The sequence below is a fragment of the Ochlerotatus camptorhynchus genome, unplaced genomic scaffold (assembly GCF_037179485.1).
Source record: "Ochlerotatus camptorhynchus isolate MF236.1 unplaced genomic scaffold, CSIRO-AGI_Acam_v1.1 ptg000434l, whole genome shotgun sequence".
Taxonomy (NCBI): Eukaryota; Metazoa; Arthropoda; class Insecta; order Diptera; family Culicidae; genus Ochlerotatus; species Ochlerotatus camptorhynchus.
The window spans coordinates 7,598,949-7,618,334 of NW_027040920.1; the positions used below are offsets into that span (position 1 = coordinate 7,598,949).

A 19,386-nucleotide genomic window follows, 5' to 3' on the forward strand; every position below is an offset into this window, starting at 1 on the left:
CTCGTTGATAGAGGTGCGGATATGGGACAGAGTGTGGTATTTTATTCCTTTCTTGACGACGACCGCAACACCACCCCCCCCCTGGAGCTGGTGCGATCAAGCCGAATAATGTTGTGGTCAGGCAACCAGAATCTGTCGCCGGAATTTAGATGGGTCTCGGTTAGAAGGCCCACGTCGATGCTGTACTTGCGGAGGAAGTCGGCAAGCTCAATCTCTTTTGCTCTTACAGAGCAAGCATTCCAGGTGATGATAGTTAGCGGTTTAGACGCCATACTGATGACGAACTTACCGAGCACTTGGATCTGTTCGGGCTTATTGCGGCACTTACGAAGAGCACCGGACATGTGTTGACGAAAATTTCCGTCAGTTCATCCGCTGAGAACAGATCGGGGTTGTTGTTTTGCGCTGTTGGTTGTCCCCAGAATCCAGGGGGGATGGAGAGCATTGGCCAGCAGAATCACCAGAAGCTTCTTGAGGGGGAGCGGGTTGCACCCGCGCATTTGCTTGTCTTTGCTGGGGAGCACGAAGAGGTGGGAAATCCTCCGTCCTGAATGCTGTGGTTTTGTCCTTCTTGCGTCCTGGTTGATTGTTTCTTGACGCCTGCTTTCGGATGCGTTTGAAGTCCTCGCGTTTGGAGCACTGTCTGTCGGAACCTTGGTGTGCGCCACCACAGTTGGCGCATTTTAACGCCACGGCTCCACCCGCAGGGCAATCAGAAGTGGCGTGTTCGTGAGCGCAGTTGCTGCAGCGTGGCTTGATGTTGTAGTTGCGGGTACCGTGTCCAAAATATCTTTGAACTGATCCAGGGATTCACTGGGCAGACCTTTCAAGTAAACGTTGAACAAACGTTCAATTTTGGTGTCATAAGTAAACAAATGGTGCTGCTCTCTGTAAGATACCGGAGAAGACTTTTGAATCCGTCCATGGTTTCAGCCAATATATGGAATTCAGCTCGACGGCCAATTTGAATTGAAAATTTAAATTTAACGAAGTTCAAAATTTCGTTCAGAAATCATGGAAATCAGAAAGTGATATCACAATAGGGGGACCTTTTCCTTCTTTGCATGTTTAAATGGAATTTTGATGAATCATTCTTATCATTCGTGAGCATATCAAATTGATTGCTCAAATAAATTTCATCAAAAGGAGGATCAAGAGATTACCCTTTTGCGTTTAGGTACCATGGCGGCAGAAGAAAGTTTCTCCGAAGCGTCTTTCAAGCAGATTGATATAAAAATCCGAAGGATCGGAGAGGAATTTTCCAAGCAGGATTACCTCGGGTAGGGTCCAAACAAGGATTGGAGAGAAATAAGAATCGAACAAGATAATATTTAGCACAATTTGTTGTAGCTTTCGGTAGCAGTAACACTTCCTCCAGAAAAAAAGCGAATAGATCAGAACGACATTAGAGCACGATGCGGACTGAGCTGCTTGGTATCATTTTTTTGGCTCTATTGGAGAGATTTTTAGTCGTTGGCTGGTTCATCTCTATAAAATAGAAGGCCTCAGAGGGGGGTTCTGCCTGCAAATTTTGTACTCAAACCGACGCAATTAAAACAGATTCCAGTAAAAAGACTAACAATACAGGCAACGAGAAAAAAAAACAATCTGGTACATCAAAGTTATGCAGGGTTTTGAAAGAGATCGGAGCTCCACCGTAGGAGGGATAATCACCCGTCCGGCAGAGATTTCCCGTCAGCCAAAAGAAAGTTAAAAGTTCGTCGGTGTAACGAGGGCCAGCTGGTCCAGATCCTGCCAGGCAGTCGGTTTCGCTGTTTCCTGGCATACCGCAGTGCCCAGGGATCCGGGAAAACACCGTGTTCGGAGGTGTGGCCTACACAATACCCTGTATCCAGGGGTGAGTCAGGGATCAGTATGGGCCGGTCTGAGGATGCTGTAACGGCAACAAAGATGGTCGCAGCTTCGGCGGAGAAAACCGAGCATTGTGGCGGTAGGCTCCTGCTCATTGGTGCTGAAATTTCGGCTACTCCAATTCCGACCCCGGCTCGGGAAAGCGATCCGTCCGTGTATATGTGGGCATGGGTTGGGTAGTCCGAGCCTAGCAGTTCGGCTTTTGTTCTCTTCAGCACTGCAGAGTTATCTCCAGTCTTGAACCTGCTCTTTATCCGACTCTCGATTTTTGGTGGAGGTATGTGCCAACTTTTGTCCCGTACCAGTGGACCTTGGCCACTGGGGGGAGCTCCGAATTGGCAGTCATGCGGAGGAGTCTGTTCCCCTCATCGAGAAGAAAGATCCTGTCATTTCCGGAAGTCATTGCGGTAAAGGGAGCGACTTTCGTTGCAATTGCTGCGGTTATACGATGGTGGAAGGGCAGAATACCCGCTTCGATGCATGTGTTGACGGAAGAAGACCGGAGACAATCCAAAAGTTGGTGCTAGTATCTGCACGAGCTTTTCGGCGGCGATGCACGTCATCTCAAGACCGTACAGTAGGCGACTATCGATGACGGGTCTTGCAACCCGCAAACGAGTGTCGCGATTGTTAGACCGGTGGGGGCGAGAGATGGTGCGGATCAAGTTGATCCTACTGCGGCAGTCGTTCTTGATCGCCCTAAAGTGCTGCTCGAAGTTGAGGAACCGGTCAACAAGTACCCCCAGAATACAGAGCGTCTTCTTCAATGGCTTTGAACTTTGATAGGTGGTCCGCTAGCACGTTGCCGGGATGGACAGACGAGGCACCTGACGCTTTTGGTGGCCGAAAGCTGGAAGCCTACCGCACTGGTCCACCTGGCTACAGTGGAGACTGCTGCCTGGGCCTTGATCCTGTTACGTGCTGCTGTTGGGCCGGTAGTTACGATAAGTACATCGTCAGCATACACGAAAATGTAAACGTTTTTCGGCAGTGCTCCGAAAACTCCGTTCATGGCCTGGCCACAAGGAAGAGGTCAACGGCGATAACTGAACCTTGTGGGACACCCGTCTCTTTTCTGAAAAGCTGGGACCAGGTTGGTTGGTTGGTTGTCTTTATTAAAGAGAAGCTGGGACCTCGTAATGCCAACTGCGACTCTGAAAGAACGATCGGTCAGTAATTTTTTGATGAAGTGAACCATGGTTCCACACAGCCCCCAGTTGACAAGCTGCTCTAAGACGAGTGGCGTTCCACGTCCTGTTGATGGCCTTCGATATATCCAGCGAGACGATTGTACCTTTGACGGAAGGCGTGCTGTCGGTGGTCTAGCAGGTTTTCGGTTTCAAGGAAATGCTTTAGCCTCCTGTTGACCATTCGCTCCAGGACCTTGGCCATACAAGGCTATTGGCCGGAACTTGCTAACTTCACGGGTTGTTTCATTGGTTTTTGGGATGGGAATGACTAAGCTCTCCTTCCACGACGCTGTATACGAGTTGGTGAGCCAGAGCTTACCCTCTTGAGTAGAGGGTACCCGATTTCGTCGGGACCCACCGACTTTCCGGTACTGCAGCGGAGGGCATGCTGCAATTCCTGCCAGGAGAATGCCTGGTTGATGTCCGAGTTCCCAGCGTCAGAAGAAACAGAGAAACTTGCAGTTGATGACGTCGAAGGCCTAGCTTTCCGCTTGAATTCGTCTTCGTACTTCTCGATGGCTGCGAGATCGTCCGCTACAATTGCAGGGTCAGAAACCGCTTCACCGTTATTCTGTACGTGGAGCAGTGTCATGCGCAGTTTCCCACTGAGGGCGTTGACTTGCCTCCATAAGTCGGCCGAAGACTGTGACGAATTCATTCGTTCCAGAAACTCCATCCAGCTGGTTCGTTTGACGACACGGATTTCTTGCCGGCATTGATTGCGCGACTCATGGTAGTGACGGAGAGCGTCCTTGCGATCGGGATGATGATAGGAAGGCGCTTGGTATCATTCCGTAGGGAGGTGCCGGTTGTCCTTCCTGATTACGATCATGTCGAGATATGGTTGCTTACCGTTGCTAAACGTCAACCGTGAATTGTAACCTTGGTTTTGGTTTGTTGAACGCTTCTTGATGATATTATTCCTCTGTCGCACAATGATGAGATTGGTCTAGATGGCGATATCTTCGGCAAAGAGATGAACATTCTTTCCACCGGTCTTACCAGTTTGTCTCTGAGGGAAACGAACGGAACGTGTCGATAGCGATCGGATTGGTCAACAACCAACAGTATGACGGTGGTGGTGCTGCTGCTGACGACTGGGGGATGGAACGACCGGAAGGGACACTTCAGCACGATCCGTCCAGTAGCAGCAGTTTCGTTGGTGGCACCGCCAGTCCATACAACTCGCCGAGCAAAAGAAAGCAACAACAGCGACGAAAGTGTGCTTGGGAAACGAACCACCCGGTCATCGTCGTGATGTTGCTCTGGTTGTGGACCATTGCAGTAAAGGTGAGTTGGAGGCTCCAGCGGAATTATCTGTTGCGGATACCAAAAATGGTCAACAATCCAATTTTGACAAATACGCACTGTGCAGGCGCAGAAAAAGTGCAGTAATGCCAGTTACTTTAGAAATCATAAACAAAATAGGTACCATAGGTGGCAAACAGGGCCAATGAGTGTGCCATGGTGTGTCCTACTGTGTTTTTGGCACACTGTGCTGCGTGACCAACCCCTTCACAAAACCCCAATAAAACCCAAGTAGTTACTCAAGATGAATTAATATATGTTATCATTTTGTTTGGAATTGATAAAGTTTGTTGATGGGGAATCCATATCAGAACGATAACTTTGAATTATTTTGTAAATCCTAAGGATTTGGTTGCTTTGTAAAGATTGAAATCGAGGGTCTGGACAAAAATTTGCATTTAGTAGAAAATTCCGCGAGGAGTTATTTTTAATGTTTTTTTTTTAATTAGTAAAATTTTCATGTCCTGCGATTTGGAATAATAAAAATTACTGGGAAAGTTCCAGGAGGCACCAACATCATCAATGTAAAATTATGTAATGCTATTCGAAGGCCATCATTATGAAATTCCCCAATTCTGTTTGTGGAATTTGCGATTGCTTATGCTTCTTTTTACAAATAATAATCCACATCAGAAAACAAAGGCATTTCAATCCAATAAAATCTGGCCCTAGGCATAATTGTTTGAAATTTGCCCAAAGCATAATGTAAATCTTCCATTCCTTGCACAACTGACTGGCCGAGATGATGTTAACACCATCAGTCAACAGGACTTTGCGGATTAGCTTTCCGGCCGCCGCGAGCATGAAATTCATGCAACAGTACTTTCCACTTTTTTTTTTATTACATTCCTCAAAGAAGCATTTATAGCTCTCTCATGTCTGAAATATGCTTCGCAGTTTGTACCACCTCCCGCGAAACATCCTTCAGCAGCAGACTGGCGGAAAATCTCCGGCGACAAAATATTAAATTTCCTGAGCCGTAAAACTCACCACGCTGGAAAACGTCCTGTTGCAATCAATTCACGTTCAAAAGCGTTTGCGGAATTTTACGACACCGACGACGACGACGACGACAACGGCGGTGACAGCATGGTGCAAAGTCTTCAGTGGGTGGCGAACAAAAGTTGTGTTGTACTTTTTGCTTCGCTCTGTTCTTCTCGCGGTTTAAATGCTTCTCGTTTCGCTGAAGTCTGGAGAGTGGAATCTTTGTAAATAGTTTTAAATTGTTTGTCGCGAGAAAAAGACTTCTCTTTTTGGGGAAATGATGAACATATTGCTGTTAGAATCTGAAACATTTGTCCTTTTTTTTCTTTAAAATTCCCTCCAGAAAAACGCAACATCCAAGCGCTGAAGAATTCCCAGGGTCACGGAGGTGACAGCTCAAGTGGTGGCCGCAAGAAACGTGAACTCTACTACGACGATGAAGCACTGGACGATAGCACGCCGGAAATTCTCGAGCCCGTGTACCAATCCGCTCCACTGGACTACGAAGAGCTGATGGAGGCAATGAACGAGGCATACCCCGCCCCATACTACAACCCCGGCGATAATCATTTGGAGGAAAAGCGATACCTCGGTAAGTAGTGTCTCAGAACGGGGGCAAACGAGAAGAAAGGGGGAGTAGTTGGTGGGAATGAGGGGCTTCCTTCTCCTCCTCCTCCTCCACGACATTTTACTGCGACCCAGATTTTTGACCTGCGGGAGCGTGACTGAAATTGTTTAACGTCAGCACCATGGGTTTGGAGGAATAGCACAGACATGCGGAGAGAAATGAAACATTGCTGATCAAGTTTGGTGGAATGGAAATTTAGTTTAGGACGAATCACTTAAATTTTATGATACACTTATAGTTTTTCTTCTCTTTCAAGCTGTTAAAACTGATATTCATCTTTCTACTTGAGTGAAGTAATCAAATTTGAAAATAAGACGAAATCCTATGTGATTTGTAGTAGAAGCATATCTTTCGAATTGGTCGCTGTTGGCTTGAAAAGGAACTATTTTCACAATAGAAATACTAACACGATCATTGGCGTAGCTAGTAAATTTATCTGGAGGGGGGCCTTATTTTGCTAAACTACGTAGTTAAATAAAAACTCGCAAAGATGCTTATTTTTGGGAACATTTTTTCTGTGACTAATCATATGACATTGAGGCTTACTTTTATTTTAATGGTGAAACAATAAATATGATTATATTTATTTCATAGCAATGCACAATGGGGAAAAATGAACGAAAAACTACATTTTATTTTGTAGCATTTCCGAAACTCGCTGAAACAAAAATATGGTTCATATCATTTCTGTAGGTAAACAACTTGTTTGGAAAGGAGGGGATGGTCACATCAAACTCTAACATCAGACAAACAAAAGAATTCGTAGATCGCTTGCATGTAGGGAAGATCACGTCTTTCCAATACATCTCTTACTTCACGGAAGGGTTGTCTACCTCGGGCCACTAGGGTATCCAATAGTCGTGCTCTGGAGGCGTCATTACCCGGGCAATACCAAACTGCGTGATCGATGTCATCATAACCGGTTCTGCACCTACATATATTGCTGTCAACGAGGTTTATTCTATAGAGATGTGCGTCTAGCGAGTAGTGGTTGGACATAAGTCTTGACATCACTCGAATGAATCCCCGATTTACATCCAGACCTTTGAACCACGCTCTCGAAGAAACATTTGAAATAATGGATTGTAACCACCGCCTAAGAGAATTATTTGTCCAATCGTTTTACCAACATAAAAGAGAACTCTGACGTACTTATGGGAAAAATTCATCATGTGAAATTCTTCTATCATAAATCTCGCCTTGTTGTGCGCCCACCTTTGCGAGAGAGTCTGCCTTCTCATTGCCTGGGATTGAGCAATGTGAGGGGACCCATACAGAGGTAATCATATATGATCTTTCGACCAGCAAACTCATCTGCTCCCTTACCTTTGAAAGGAAATAAGATGAGTGCCTACCTTGTTTCATCGACCGAATAGCCTCAATCGAATTGAGACTATCCGAGAAGATGAAGTAATGGTCTATGGGCATATCAGAAATCATCCCCAATGAGAAGTTGATTGCTGCTAGCTCAGCAACATAAACGGAACAAGGTTCCTGAAGTTTCCGAAAGGCGGTTGAGTATTCATTGCCAGTGGATCTATCAATTCGTGATCCATCAGTGAAAATCTTCTATTGCAATTGACTTGTTGGTACTTTTCAGCAAAAATGCAGGGAATTGAGATAGGTCGAAGTTGATCTGGAACTCCATGAATAGCCTGTTTCATGGAGAGATCATAGTCAATGGGGGAACTGTCGTTAGTAAAGCATACACGAGAGGGGTTATAGTAAGGAAGGCTAATATCTGATGACATATAATTAAGATAGATTCGCATGAACCTAGACTGGATGCTCAATTCGAGCATTTAATCGAAGTTTTCAATCACAAGGTTGTTACTGACGCTAAATTTAATCAATATTCTTAATGAGAGCTCACAGAAACGGTTCTGCAGGGGTTTTACGCCCGCTAGGACCCCTAGGCTCATATTGTGTTTTGAATGTATACAGCCAAGTGCAATACGGATACAACGATATTGAATAAGTTCCAATTTGATTTGGTGGCTTTTTCTTGCCGTGAGGAAGCAAAAAGAGCCATACTCAAGAACCGAAAGAATAGTCGTTTTATATAGTTTAATGAGGTCTTCCGGGTGAGCACCCAACCATGTCCCGGAAATTTATCGTAGAAAGTTGATCCTTTGTTGACACTTTTGTTTCAAATACGTTATGTACGTAAGAAATTATAAAGTAAGGGACTTAAACATGAACCTTGGGGTAAGCCCATCTAGCTAATTCTAGAAGTTGTCAGTTGACCTAGATTGAAGGTCATTTGTTTGTTATTCAAAATACCGGGTTATCCACTACTGTGCAAATTGTCTGACAGTATGCCTATGGAAACAGAATCAAATGCGCCCTTAATATCCAAAAAGACTGAAGCCAATTGCTCCTTGTGCGCAAAGGCCAGTTGAATATCAGATGAAAGCATCGCTAGACAATCGTTTGTTCCTTTACTCTTTCGGAAACCAAATTGCGTATTTGAAAGTAGATTGTTTGATTCAACCCAATGGTCAAGTCTTAATAGGATCATTTTTTCTAATAATTTCCTCAGGCATGATAACGTAGAGATCAAACGGTAAGAATTGTGATCAGACGCTGGTTTCCCAGGCTTTTGAATAGCTATTAAATTACCCTGTCTCCATGCTAATGGAACTATATTGAATTCCATAAATGAATTATATAGGTCTTTTAGCGATATCGGGGAGGTTTTTTAGAAGGTCGAATTTGATCATATCGCTTCCCGGAGCAGAGTTATTCGATGAAAGAAGTGCCATTGAAAATTCCAGTATTGTGAATGGTTCATCCAGAGAACCGTTACTTCGGACTGTATCCCGTAAAGTTGGTTGTGCTGGAACAGAATCTGGACAAACCTTTTTAGCGAAGTCGAATATCCATTGGGAGGAGTATTCTTCACTCTCATTGGAAGATGAGCGGTTTCGCATATAGCGAGCCTTTTTCCAAAGCGTTGTCATCGAGGTTTCTCTAGAAAGTCCCTTGATAAAAGTACGACAGTAATTTCGTTTCTTTGCTTTTAGTAAGTTTTTAAGCTTTTTTTCAAGCTTTAGATACTTTTCAAAAAGCTCAGATCTTTCATGTCTACGATAATCTTTAAAGCCACCGGATTCCTCAAGATCCAACTTTACACATTCGTCATCCCATCCAGGGGTGGCGGGTCTTCTTTTGAAGGATGCACTTGGAACACGTCGTTTATGAGCTTCTAATGCACTTTTGTAGATCAGTTCGGTAAAGAAATGGTGGCAAAGGATTGGTAAAGTCAATACCAAGAGTTTATTGTTTATCAGTCAACAGGTAAAATGATTACCCCAATGACACCTGTTCTACAACTAAATACAAAACTAACGAATAACATAAATTAACATAACACTTGTTTAAAACTACGCTTGTTTGTTTCTCGTGACACGTTGAAATCGTACACATAATAACACCGGTTGAATACACGGGACATGCTTCGCAAAGGTTCGTGAAAGCCATAATTAGTTCTTGCCGGAGGGATGGTGATAAACGAGTGCGACCGAAGATTGCGACGACGTGTGTTGATGTCCAAGAAACTAAGAAGCGTAGGACTGTCAATGTTGCCTAGCAGAAGATCCCCAACAAAGCACGCTTTTGCCACGTTGCGTCTTGCTTCTAGTAATTCCAGATTTATAAGTAGACAACGGCTTTCATAACTGGGCAGGTTGAATGGATCTCTCCACCTAAGATCACGTAGAGCGAACCGGACGAATTTTCGCTGAACAGCTTCGATGCGTTGAGTTTCATTCTGGTAATAAGGAGACCAGACGATAGACGAATACTCCAAGATAGGGCACACAATTGAGCAGTATAAAGCTTTTAGGCAGTAAACGTCCTTGAACTTTTTTGCAAAGCGAAATAAAAATCCTAGTTGCGATGAGGCTTTAGACACAACGTACGCGACGTGATCCTTGAAGGTTAATTTTGTATCAACCAGAATCCCCAGGTTCTTGACTGTCGAATCACGTTGTAGATTCACGCCTCCCAAAGCATAGCTAAAATGGAAGAGTGATTGCTTGCGGCCAAATGAAATAACCGAACATTTGGACACGTTCAGCGACATTCGATTAATATGACACCATTCAGCGAAGGCTTCCAGTTGTTGTTGCAGAAAAAACGCGTCTTGTGGTTGCTTAATCGTGTAGTAAAGCTTGAGGTCATCGGCATACGAGAGTTTTAGGCATTTCAAGATGAAATTGACATCGTTCATATACAGCAAGAATAGAAACGGCCCCAAATGACTTCCTTGGGGAACACCGGACCAAACCGGAAAGGAGGGCGAAACGTGGTCTCCAATTTTGACGGATTTACTTCGACCGGTTAGGTAGGATCGAAGCCAGGAAAGCAAGTTACTGTTCATTCCCAGTTTGTCGAATTTAGCAACTGCGATTTGATGATTCATTTTATCAAACGCCGCGGATAAGTCTGTGTAAATAGCGTCTACTTGTTGACCATTTTCTATTTGGCGGATCACGAACGAAGTGAAACAAGTCAAATTAGTTGTCGTCGAACGGTTAGGCATAAATCCGTGCTGATCAATCGAAATGTAGTGTGCGTAGTTCTGAACCAGCTTATGCAGAACGATCACCTCAAACAGCTTAGAAGTGGCGCTCAACGCAGCTATGCCCCGATAGTTCGAAACAATCCGCTTGCAGCCTTTCTTGAAAACTGGGAAAACATACGACTGCTTCCAGCAGTTTGGGAATACACCAGTAGCCAAAGATAGGTTGAATACTCTTGCTAGTGGTGTTGCAAGTGTATCCGCGCAGCATTTGAGGACAAGCGATGGAATCCCATCCGGGTCACATCCCGTGGAGGATTTTAAATCCTTTCCGGCTGATATAACCATATCGTTCGTGATCACGAACTGTAGCCCAGAGGCCGAAAGTTGAGGAACATTTCTGGTGGCGACGGCTACATCCTGCGGGTCGATGTGTTCATTAGTGAAAACATTGCTGAATTGAGAACGGAACAGGTCGGCGATGTCAGTGGTGGAATCAGCTTCGAACAATCCGTTGGTCATCGTAGAGGGCAGTCCGGATTCCATCCGTTGGTCATGGACGTAACGCCAAAAACTTCTGGGATTTGTCTTGAAGCGCCTTTGCAAATGGTCCTGATATGCGTTGTACAAACGATTATTAAGTTGGTTGTATTCAGTGCTCGCCGCCATATATCTCATTCTCGTGGAGTCCGTGCGATACTTGCTATGTCGTCTGAGAGCTGCCCGCTTCACAGTCCTAAGATGCTTGAGGTCAGCATTTGACCAGGCTGGCTTAGCCGGTTCGTGTCTAGACTTCACGGGAACGAACTGATCGATGGCATACCACAGGATACCAGATATGGTCGACGCAGCGAGGTTGGCATCACAATTTTGAAGCACCTCGTCCCAATCGACATGTGCGAGGAACTCGTTCATGCTGTTGAAGTCAGCCTTTCTGAAATCATAGGCGATGCTTTCAGAGGTATCTTGGAAGCGTTGCTGTGGACTTATCTTGAATTCCATCAGTACAGGAGGATGATGCCTGCAGATTTTAACGAGCGGTGATGGAGCTTGCATAACTGTGCTGTGCTCGCAAAGTACCTCACTGACGAAGCATAGATCAAGCGTACGATTGTTTGCATTTGCAATTCCCCTCATTTGTCTGAGTCCAGCGGTGCTATACGCATCAAGCAGCTTCCGTGATGCCAGGCTTATCGAGGATCGTGATGTAATCGGGTACAGGGAACCATGTGGACTACGCTGCCAAGAGATCGAGCTCAAGTTGAAATCGCCTAGAATGATAACGTTGTCTCTTGGTCCTAACTGCGAAACCACCCAGTTAAGCGAATCGATATGCTTTTCGATCAAACATTCATCGTTTACTCGATCAGGGGGAATATACACAACGCATAGGTAGAGTGTTGCATCGACAGTGGCAATTGCGATCCATATTTGCTCAACCGCCGAGCCATCAGGAGGGTCGAGCGTACGGGATTTAAAACTCTAGCGAACAGCCAGCAAAACACCACCTCCAGTGGTTTTGTTGCTATTCGAAGGCGACCGGTCTTGTCGATAAACGGAATATGATTCGCCAAACAACTGATTCGTTGAGGTATGTCCATTGAGCCAAGTTTCGGAAAGTGCGTAAACATCATAGGAACCGTCGCTGAAGGCCAATTGGTACTCGGCGAGAGAGCTGTTGATCCCACCAACATTTTGGTAGTACATCAGGACATTCGAAGAAGCAGGTGCAGCATTACTTGCATGATAGGCAGCTTGGAAGACCCCATCGCCAGCGCTAGACTCAGGGCCGGGACGACTTGGATGGCAGGAACGAGAGAACTGCGACAGGTTTTCGATGATGGCTGGAGGCGCGACTGAGCTAGGCGGGTCAGGGGCTTCCGTACTGCTTTGTGTCAGGCGTCCCGGGTTCGATGGCGGTGATCTTGGTTGCGTTGGAGAATGGTGTGAAGAGGAAGCGTAGAAAAGTCGTGGAGGACTAAGTGTCGGTGTATTGTAGCCAATAGTGTCCTCGACGAGAAACACGCTGGAAACGGAATGTCGATCAGGTAGTGAAAGCATATGATATTGAACGTATTTGCCTGGAAGAGCAGGCTGGAGGACCTCAACTGCAGACTCGACAACAGGACCGCGACGACTAAGATGATCGCTGGCAGCAAGAGACGGGATTGTGTCGGGCTGAGAAGAGGCCACCAAAATGCTATCTAACATGCGTCGCGGGGTCCTTAGTCCATCATGGACTACTCCGTTAGTCAATCGTCGTGTTTCGTTGTCAGTTGATTTTTCCGGAAATTTGCGGTGGTCGATCGTTGATCCAGTAGAACCAACAGAAAGCATCAGTTTTACCGCCGATGCAATTTTTTTCCTATCAATATTCCTCGTGAGGTCAAAAGGAACTTGAATTGATTGACCACATTTGATTGAAATAATAATTGGTAAGTGATCACAGACAATCTAATGATAGTGAGTTAGAGCACAAAGAAATGTCAAGACGGCTCTCTCGAGCAGGAGGGTTTGCTATACGTGTTGCTTCACCAGTGTTCAAGATAGTCAAGTTGAAATCGTCGCACAAGTCATAGAAAATACCCGCTCTATTGTCATCGTATGATTCGCCCCAACCAGTACCGTGTGAGTTCATATCACCCAGTATTAGAACTGGAGATGGGAGAATAGTAACTAAACTCCAAAGCTGACGGCGGTTTATGGAAGTCCTTGGAGGGACATATACAGAAGCTATGCAAAGATCTTTGTTCTTCTCATTTATTTGGCAAGCGACAATTTCAATGCCTGAAATTATTGGGATTGAGATTTTATAGAAGGAGTAGCACTTTTTGATCCCAAAAAGTACGCCACCATATGAATCATCTCGGTCCATGCGGATAATGTTAAAATCGTGGAAGTTTAGTTCATCTTCAGAAGAAAGCCAAGTTTCACAGAGTGCAAATATATCACAATCAGAATTGTGAATCAAATACTTGAACGAGTCTAATTTAGGTATTAAACTACGACAGTTCCATTGTAATAAAGTGATCATATCTTGATCCTCACTCGACGAATTATCCATCGAAAGATATGAATTCACCAATGAGGGGCCATGATACAGTTAATTGCTTGAAGTAGTTTCCGACTATAGGAACAAGCAGGTCAATAAGCCCTCGAAGTGGCGATTCGTCGGGAAAGCCGAGGGCATTCAAAATATTACCCACAATGTCCTTAAATTTAATCTTTCCTCGCTTGTACGGGAGAGTTTTCTTTGAATTGCGAGTAGACGTGGTGTTTGTTCTCATCTGCTTTGTCAGAGTCCAATTCATCGGAAGACAAAATCTCAAAAGTGTTTTCATTTTGAGCGACTGATGCCAACGAACCAGAGGTTCCATTTTGCAACTTAACCATTTCTGCAAACGTCAGCTTGGAGCGTTCTTTTATGGAACGCTTCACATTGTTGGTACGCTTTTTGTACGCGGGTTAGTCCTGCAAAGCATGAATACGTTCTTTGCCACAGTTAGAACATTTAGTTGCTTCCTGTTGGTAAGCACCTTCCATGTGGTGTTGGCTGCATTTACCACAACGGGGCTTGTTGTCACTTAAAGCAGCTGTGTGTCCCAACTTTTTGCAGTTGGTACAATTATATTCCCTTGATACAGAAAGTTGTACCGGGTAAAACACATTTTCAATTTTTTTTAAACTTGGGAGAACCGATCCAGCGAAAGACACCAGTAGTGAGCCTGAAGGGGAATAAGTCTTTTCACCATCTACCGTGGTCGCTGAATACAATATCCTGCAACCCAGAACGGTAGATGTAGCAGCATTTTGAAGGCACTCCATACCTTCCATGACGTCATCACACGTCAGGCTCACTGCAGAGACCACGCCGTCTATCTCCACATGGGATGTAAACGTAGTACTCTTAATTATAACCCTCGTCGTCAGCAACATCATTTGCGATTTTATACGTAGTCGCAGTTACACGCAGTTTGTTCCGATTGATCTGATGAATCTTAGCTCTAAGAACATCTCTAAAAATGATCTTTTTAATCTTTAAGAAGATTAGGGCTTCCTCTTTCTGCCGAAAATAGACAACCCAAGGCGAAGCAGAGAACGCCTGATAATGGCCCTTTCTACGTTTATCATTAGGAGGCTGACTACCCGTAGGCTTCGCCAGGATCGGGTGCTGCCTTCTGTAATGCACGAGTCACCTGAGGCACAAAAACTGCTTTCAGAACAATAAACTTTTGGCGGTGAAAACACACTGTCAAGCTATGACATGCAGGGTTGCTTCCACTCACTTGCTATAAAAAAATGATTTTCGGAATATTGGAATCATTAGATGTTATAATGGAATTTTGTACTTGTTAGATACAAGAAGAGGTTGAAATGATAGTGTTTGACACATGAAACCTGTTAAATTTGCTTTCAGATAGTCACAATCAGCGGTTTTACGACTCGCGAGCGCTCACTCTGAGTGAACGCTCACGAAATATATAATCGCTGATTATGACACTCTGAAAGTGAAATTGACAGGTTGCATCTGTCAAATACATACTTTGCCACCTTTTCTTTAAACTTACAAGTACAAAATATCATAATAACATCTAACGATTTTATAATTCCGAAAAACATTGTTTCATAGCAAGTGAGTGGAAGCAACCCTGATGACATGTGACATGAGCAGTGAATCCAAACACATTAAGCAACCAACGATACACAGAAAAAAAAAATACCCTAAATTTAAGTTCTTTTTACTTAATTTTGGATAATTTTGAGTTTTGCATCCCACTCTCACTTTTTGTTGTTGTCAAAAACGGAACGAGAGATTCGAATTTCTCATGACTATCGTTCAATAAGCTACTACCCGAGCAAAGCTGAACATCAAATTGAAATCAAAATTTGCTGTTATGATGTAACTTATTTTGAATACTCAAGTTGATCTCATTTTGGTTGACTTAACGGTTAACACAGCAAAAATGAGAGCAAAATTTTACACTGTTGAAGCAAACGGAAAACTAATCCTGCTTTCAATGAAATCATTTTGATTACTGATTTTGCATTCATATTGTTTAACTGAATACGGGCCTATAGTAAATGGTTACCATTTATGTTTCTCAAGCTGAAAGACTTAGGCTCCAATCTCACCGCGGGCAAGTCACGAATGACCTAAAATGTGTTAAACAAATCAGATAAACGATAATAATTAGTTCAACGACAGATGAATTTCAATTAAATTTTAAACAAGACGTAAACAGCAGAACTTCAAGTTAAGTTGCTTTCATTTAAAACGTCTTGACTGCATAATGAAAGCACAATATGATATCAGACTTATGTCGCAACATTTGAAATCAAAATGAGTTTTCATTATGATAGGAACTGCACACTTTAATATCGATTTGCTTTCATTTTGTTAACCGACTTTGCTCGGGTAGTGAGTATATGAGATATTCTCAAATTTGAGTCAATTGAACTTAATTTTGGGTAGAAAATACATACGAGTAGGTAATTATTTTTGCCGTAGCCAAATGCAAACTACTATAAGCGGTTTACTGAAAATTAGCTTATTGAACGGCACATGGGAGATGAGTGAAAAGAACTTAATTTTGGGTAATTTTTCGGTTCCGTGTACAGACAAATTGCTTTCCTGCTTTGTTACAATATACACGGATGAAGACATAGCTTGATCTGAATCGAGAAAAGACATATCAAAAAAATTACTATTAACACAAGAGTATCATCTTCGGCTTTACTTCGTGAAGCAGCTTGCCGCCGGCACCGGTGGTGTAGTGGTAAGCGTGACTGCTTTCTCACCCCAATGGGTCTGGGTTCAATCCCAGCCGAGGTCGGTGGGATTTTTCTGAGGCATAAAAATCACTGGTCACGTCTTCCTTCGGAAGGGAAGTAAAACCGTTGGTCCCGGTCCATGTGTGTTTAAATGGGTGCAATATCCTACGCAGGTGTGGAAGCTGCTTTCCTGCACATTAGATTGCCGTCAATGGATGGCAATCGATGTCCGTCGGTGATTGGCACTAGATTGCGGAACAGAGACCGACGTTAAATAAAGGAAAAAATGCAGCATGCCAACAATTTGCTCGTTTCCTTCTACCGCCCCGAGTGAGCTGTGTCGTACGGGCTGCTTGACATGAAAAAAGGAAGAAGATTATATCATTATTGATTTCCACTTCTGACATAGCGTTATCATTCGGTTCGTTGATCGCTTGTCATTTTGTCATTTGGAGATATTTTTGATTCCTTGGACATGAGGCAACAGGCCCTGATGTTGGTCATTCACTAACAGAACGAGGAATGAGTGGATAGCATTTTGAAACTACAAGAACTTGAAAACTTGTAATTCCCATTGGAAAGACATTGATTTACAAGTTTCAAGTTCTTGTAGAATTCATTATGCTAGCTGATTTTACCAGAAATTTGCTTACCAAAAATCCGATTCTAGCGATCGTCGCTGAAGCGGGCACATTACCGTTCAATCTCCTGGTTTTTCAAGCTACAGTTCGAGTTGCCATTCGCTTGCTGGAGAATGATCACAGAAATGTCGACCTTCCAGTCTTCCACCGTATATCCGATCGTCTCATGGGCGGTAGATATACATTTTCTGACCATCGCTGTACGGACACGTTTCGCTAATTGAGTGTGGCATGCAATCATTATATGGGACGTGAAACGACAGGTGAAAGCAGGAGATCCCCCAGATACAGTGCGTCCCATCGTTCAGGAGTTGCTGGTAAATCGGTTTCACCGTGCTACGGCTATCTATACCGACGGTTCTAGGTTGTAAAGACAGAGTAGGAGCAGGAGTATTTCGCGGCAGCGTGCAGAGGGCAATAAGCTATGCGATCAAATCGGCTGTCGGCGAGTACAATAAATGATTTGATCATTCTGTCCGATTCGGCTAGCTGTCTTTCAGAAATAGAGAGTGGCAAATTGTAGCATCCCTGGATCCAAGAAATTGAAAGTCTGCTTCAAAACCGTCCGATTCACTTGTGTTGGGTTCCCGGCTACGCCGGCATCCGTGGCAACGAAGAAGCGGACTGAATCGCCGGAGAAGCACGAAATAATCCGCTCCTCAACATCGGTATTCCAGGAAAAGATGCCATTAAGGCAATGCATCAAGCCGTCCGTCAACAGTGGGAGGCAACTAACAGAAGTCAAGCTCTAGTTGATAAAACGTGACACGAAAAAGTGGATCGATCAGAACAGTTCTGCCGACCAGCGAGTACTCACTCGTCTACGCATCGGCACACAAATTCATATTTTATAGAAATCATGGCAAACGACATGCGAATGCTGTGGAACGGTTATGGATGTGCGGCACGTAATTCTACACTGCAGAAAATTTGAAGCAGTCAGGATCAGGGCTGGAAGAAGGAACGTATTCTGCCCGTGACTGTATGAACTTGTACTTTTTCCGCATTCATCATTCGCAGTGATCGGCATTCACTGAACCTGATGAAAAAACAGTCGTAGGGGAAATGCTCCTATAGTTGCGGTACGTTAGAAGCGTTAGGTTCCTATAGTTGTGCATCGAGACTCAATACACAACTATAGGAACCTAACGCTTCTAACGTACCGCAACTATAGGAGCGTTTACCCTACTGAACGGGTTCTAAAAACAGTCAGATTTCCTTTTTACACTGCTTTGTGCTTTGTGCAGTTGCTTTGCAGATGCCGATTTTCAAATTCATTCCTTCTGCTCTGGTCAAGTTGATTGCCAACTGTAAATTCAGACGGATTACCTATCGGCTACCGCACGGAAGCATTACGCACACACATTATTTTCCTTTCCAGTGTGAGATAGCAGCACTTATATATATATATAAATATATACGTATGATACGATTCATCTAGATGATATCTTTATTATATGTCGGCAGTCATATTAGCACGGGTTGAGCGTTGGAAAACAGCGATTTCACGTTAATGAAGGATTCCCGCACAATTAGGTAAACAATTAAACTTGTCAAATACCATACAATATGGGTATTGCCGGAACAGGTGCGGAATGTCGATGCCAGAAATGGATGTTCATTTTGGAATCCAAGATGGCGACTTCAGGTATGCTGTAATACTATGAATACTCGTCAAAAACCTTACAATATGGATATTTCCGGAACCGGTGCGGAATGTCGATGCCAGAAATGGATGTTCGACGCAATTTTGGAATCCAAGATGGCGACTCCCGATATTGACGATGATGACAGTGAAAAGCGGTTGCTTTAGTTTCTGCATGAAACTAATGTCGTTTTCGTTTTTGCGGTGTATCTACACCGGAGCTACACTGCCGTACACCGAAATATTTTAGAGTGTAGATATAGGATGCACCTTTGTATACAAACAAATGATGTTGAGCTGTCAAAAACTCGCGCTTATTCCTGTTTACACTACACCGGTGCTACACCGCAAAAACGAAAACGACATAATATCTATCGAACATTGTGAAAACGAGTTAAAGGGAGAAGTGGATTCAGAGAATGTTAAGGACAACAGAAGATAACAGAGGATGGTGGAGAAGAAACATACAAAGAGGGAGCAAAAGAAGACATGAATGGAGAACAAGATGAAGAAATCAGGGCAGAAGATCAAGCGAAGAACGAATAAAAATCAGGAAGACGAAGGAGAAGAGATGCCGCTGCCTAAGGACAGAAATGGAAGCTAATGAAGATGCCATAAGATGATGCAAAGAAAGCAGAAGAAGATGGAGAGGAAGGATTGAGGATGGTTATTCAGAGGAAGAAGAAAAGGGGTGAAAGAAGACAGAAAGGTGAATATAGGCGCAAGCACAGATGAAGAAGATGGCGGTAAAGAAGGTGAAACCGGGTCACAAAAGAAGCGGAAAACCGAAAAATGAAAATCAAAAGAAGATTGAAGCGAAT

General features: G+C 43.9%; 1 protein-coding gene across 2 annotated transcripts in view; it reads left to right on the forward strand.

Moving 5' to 3' along the window:
- Nplp1 (Neuropeptide-like precursor 1) overlaps positions 1-19,386 on the forward strand; it is a 124,688-nt gene that overhangs the window by 73,665 nt on the left and 31,637 nt on the right. For both annotated transcript variants that reach the window (XM_065234652.1, XM_065234653.1), the window contains exon 3: positions 5,698-5,946. In XM_065234652.1, the coding sequence (XP_065090724.1) occupies positions 5,698-5,946 (249 nt within the window). The remainder of the gene's footprint in view (positions 1-5,697; positions 5,947-19,386) is intronic.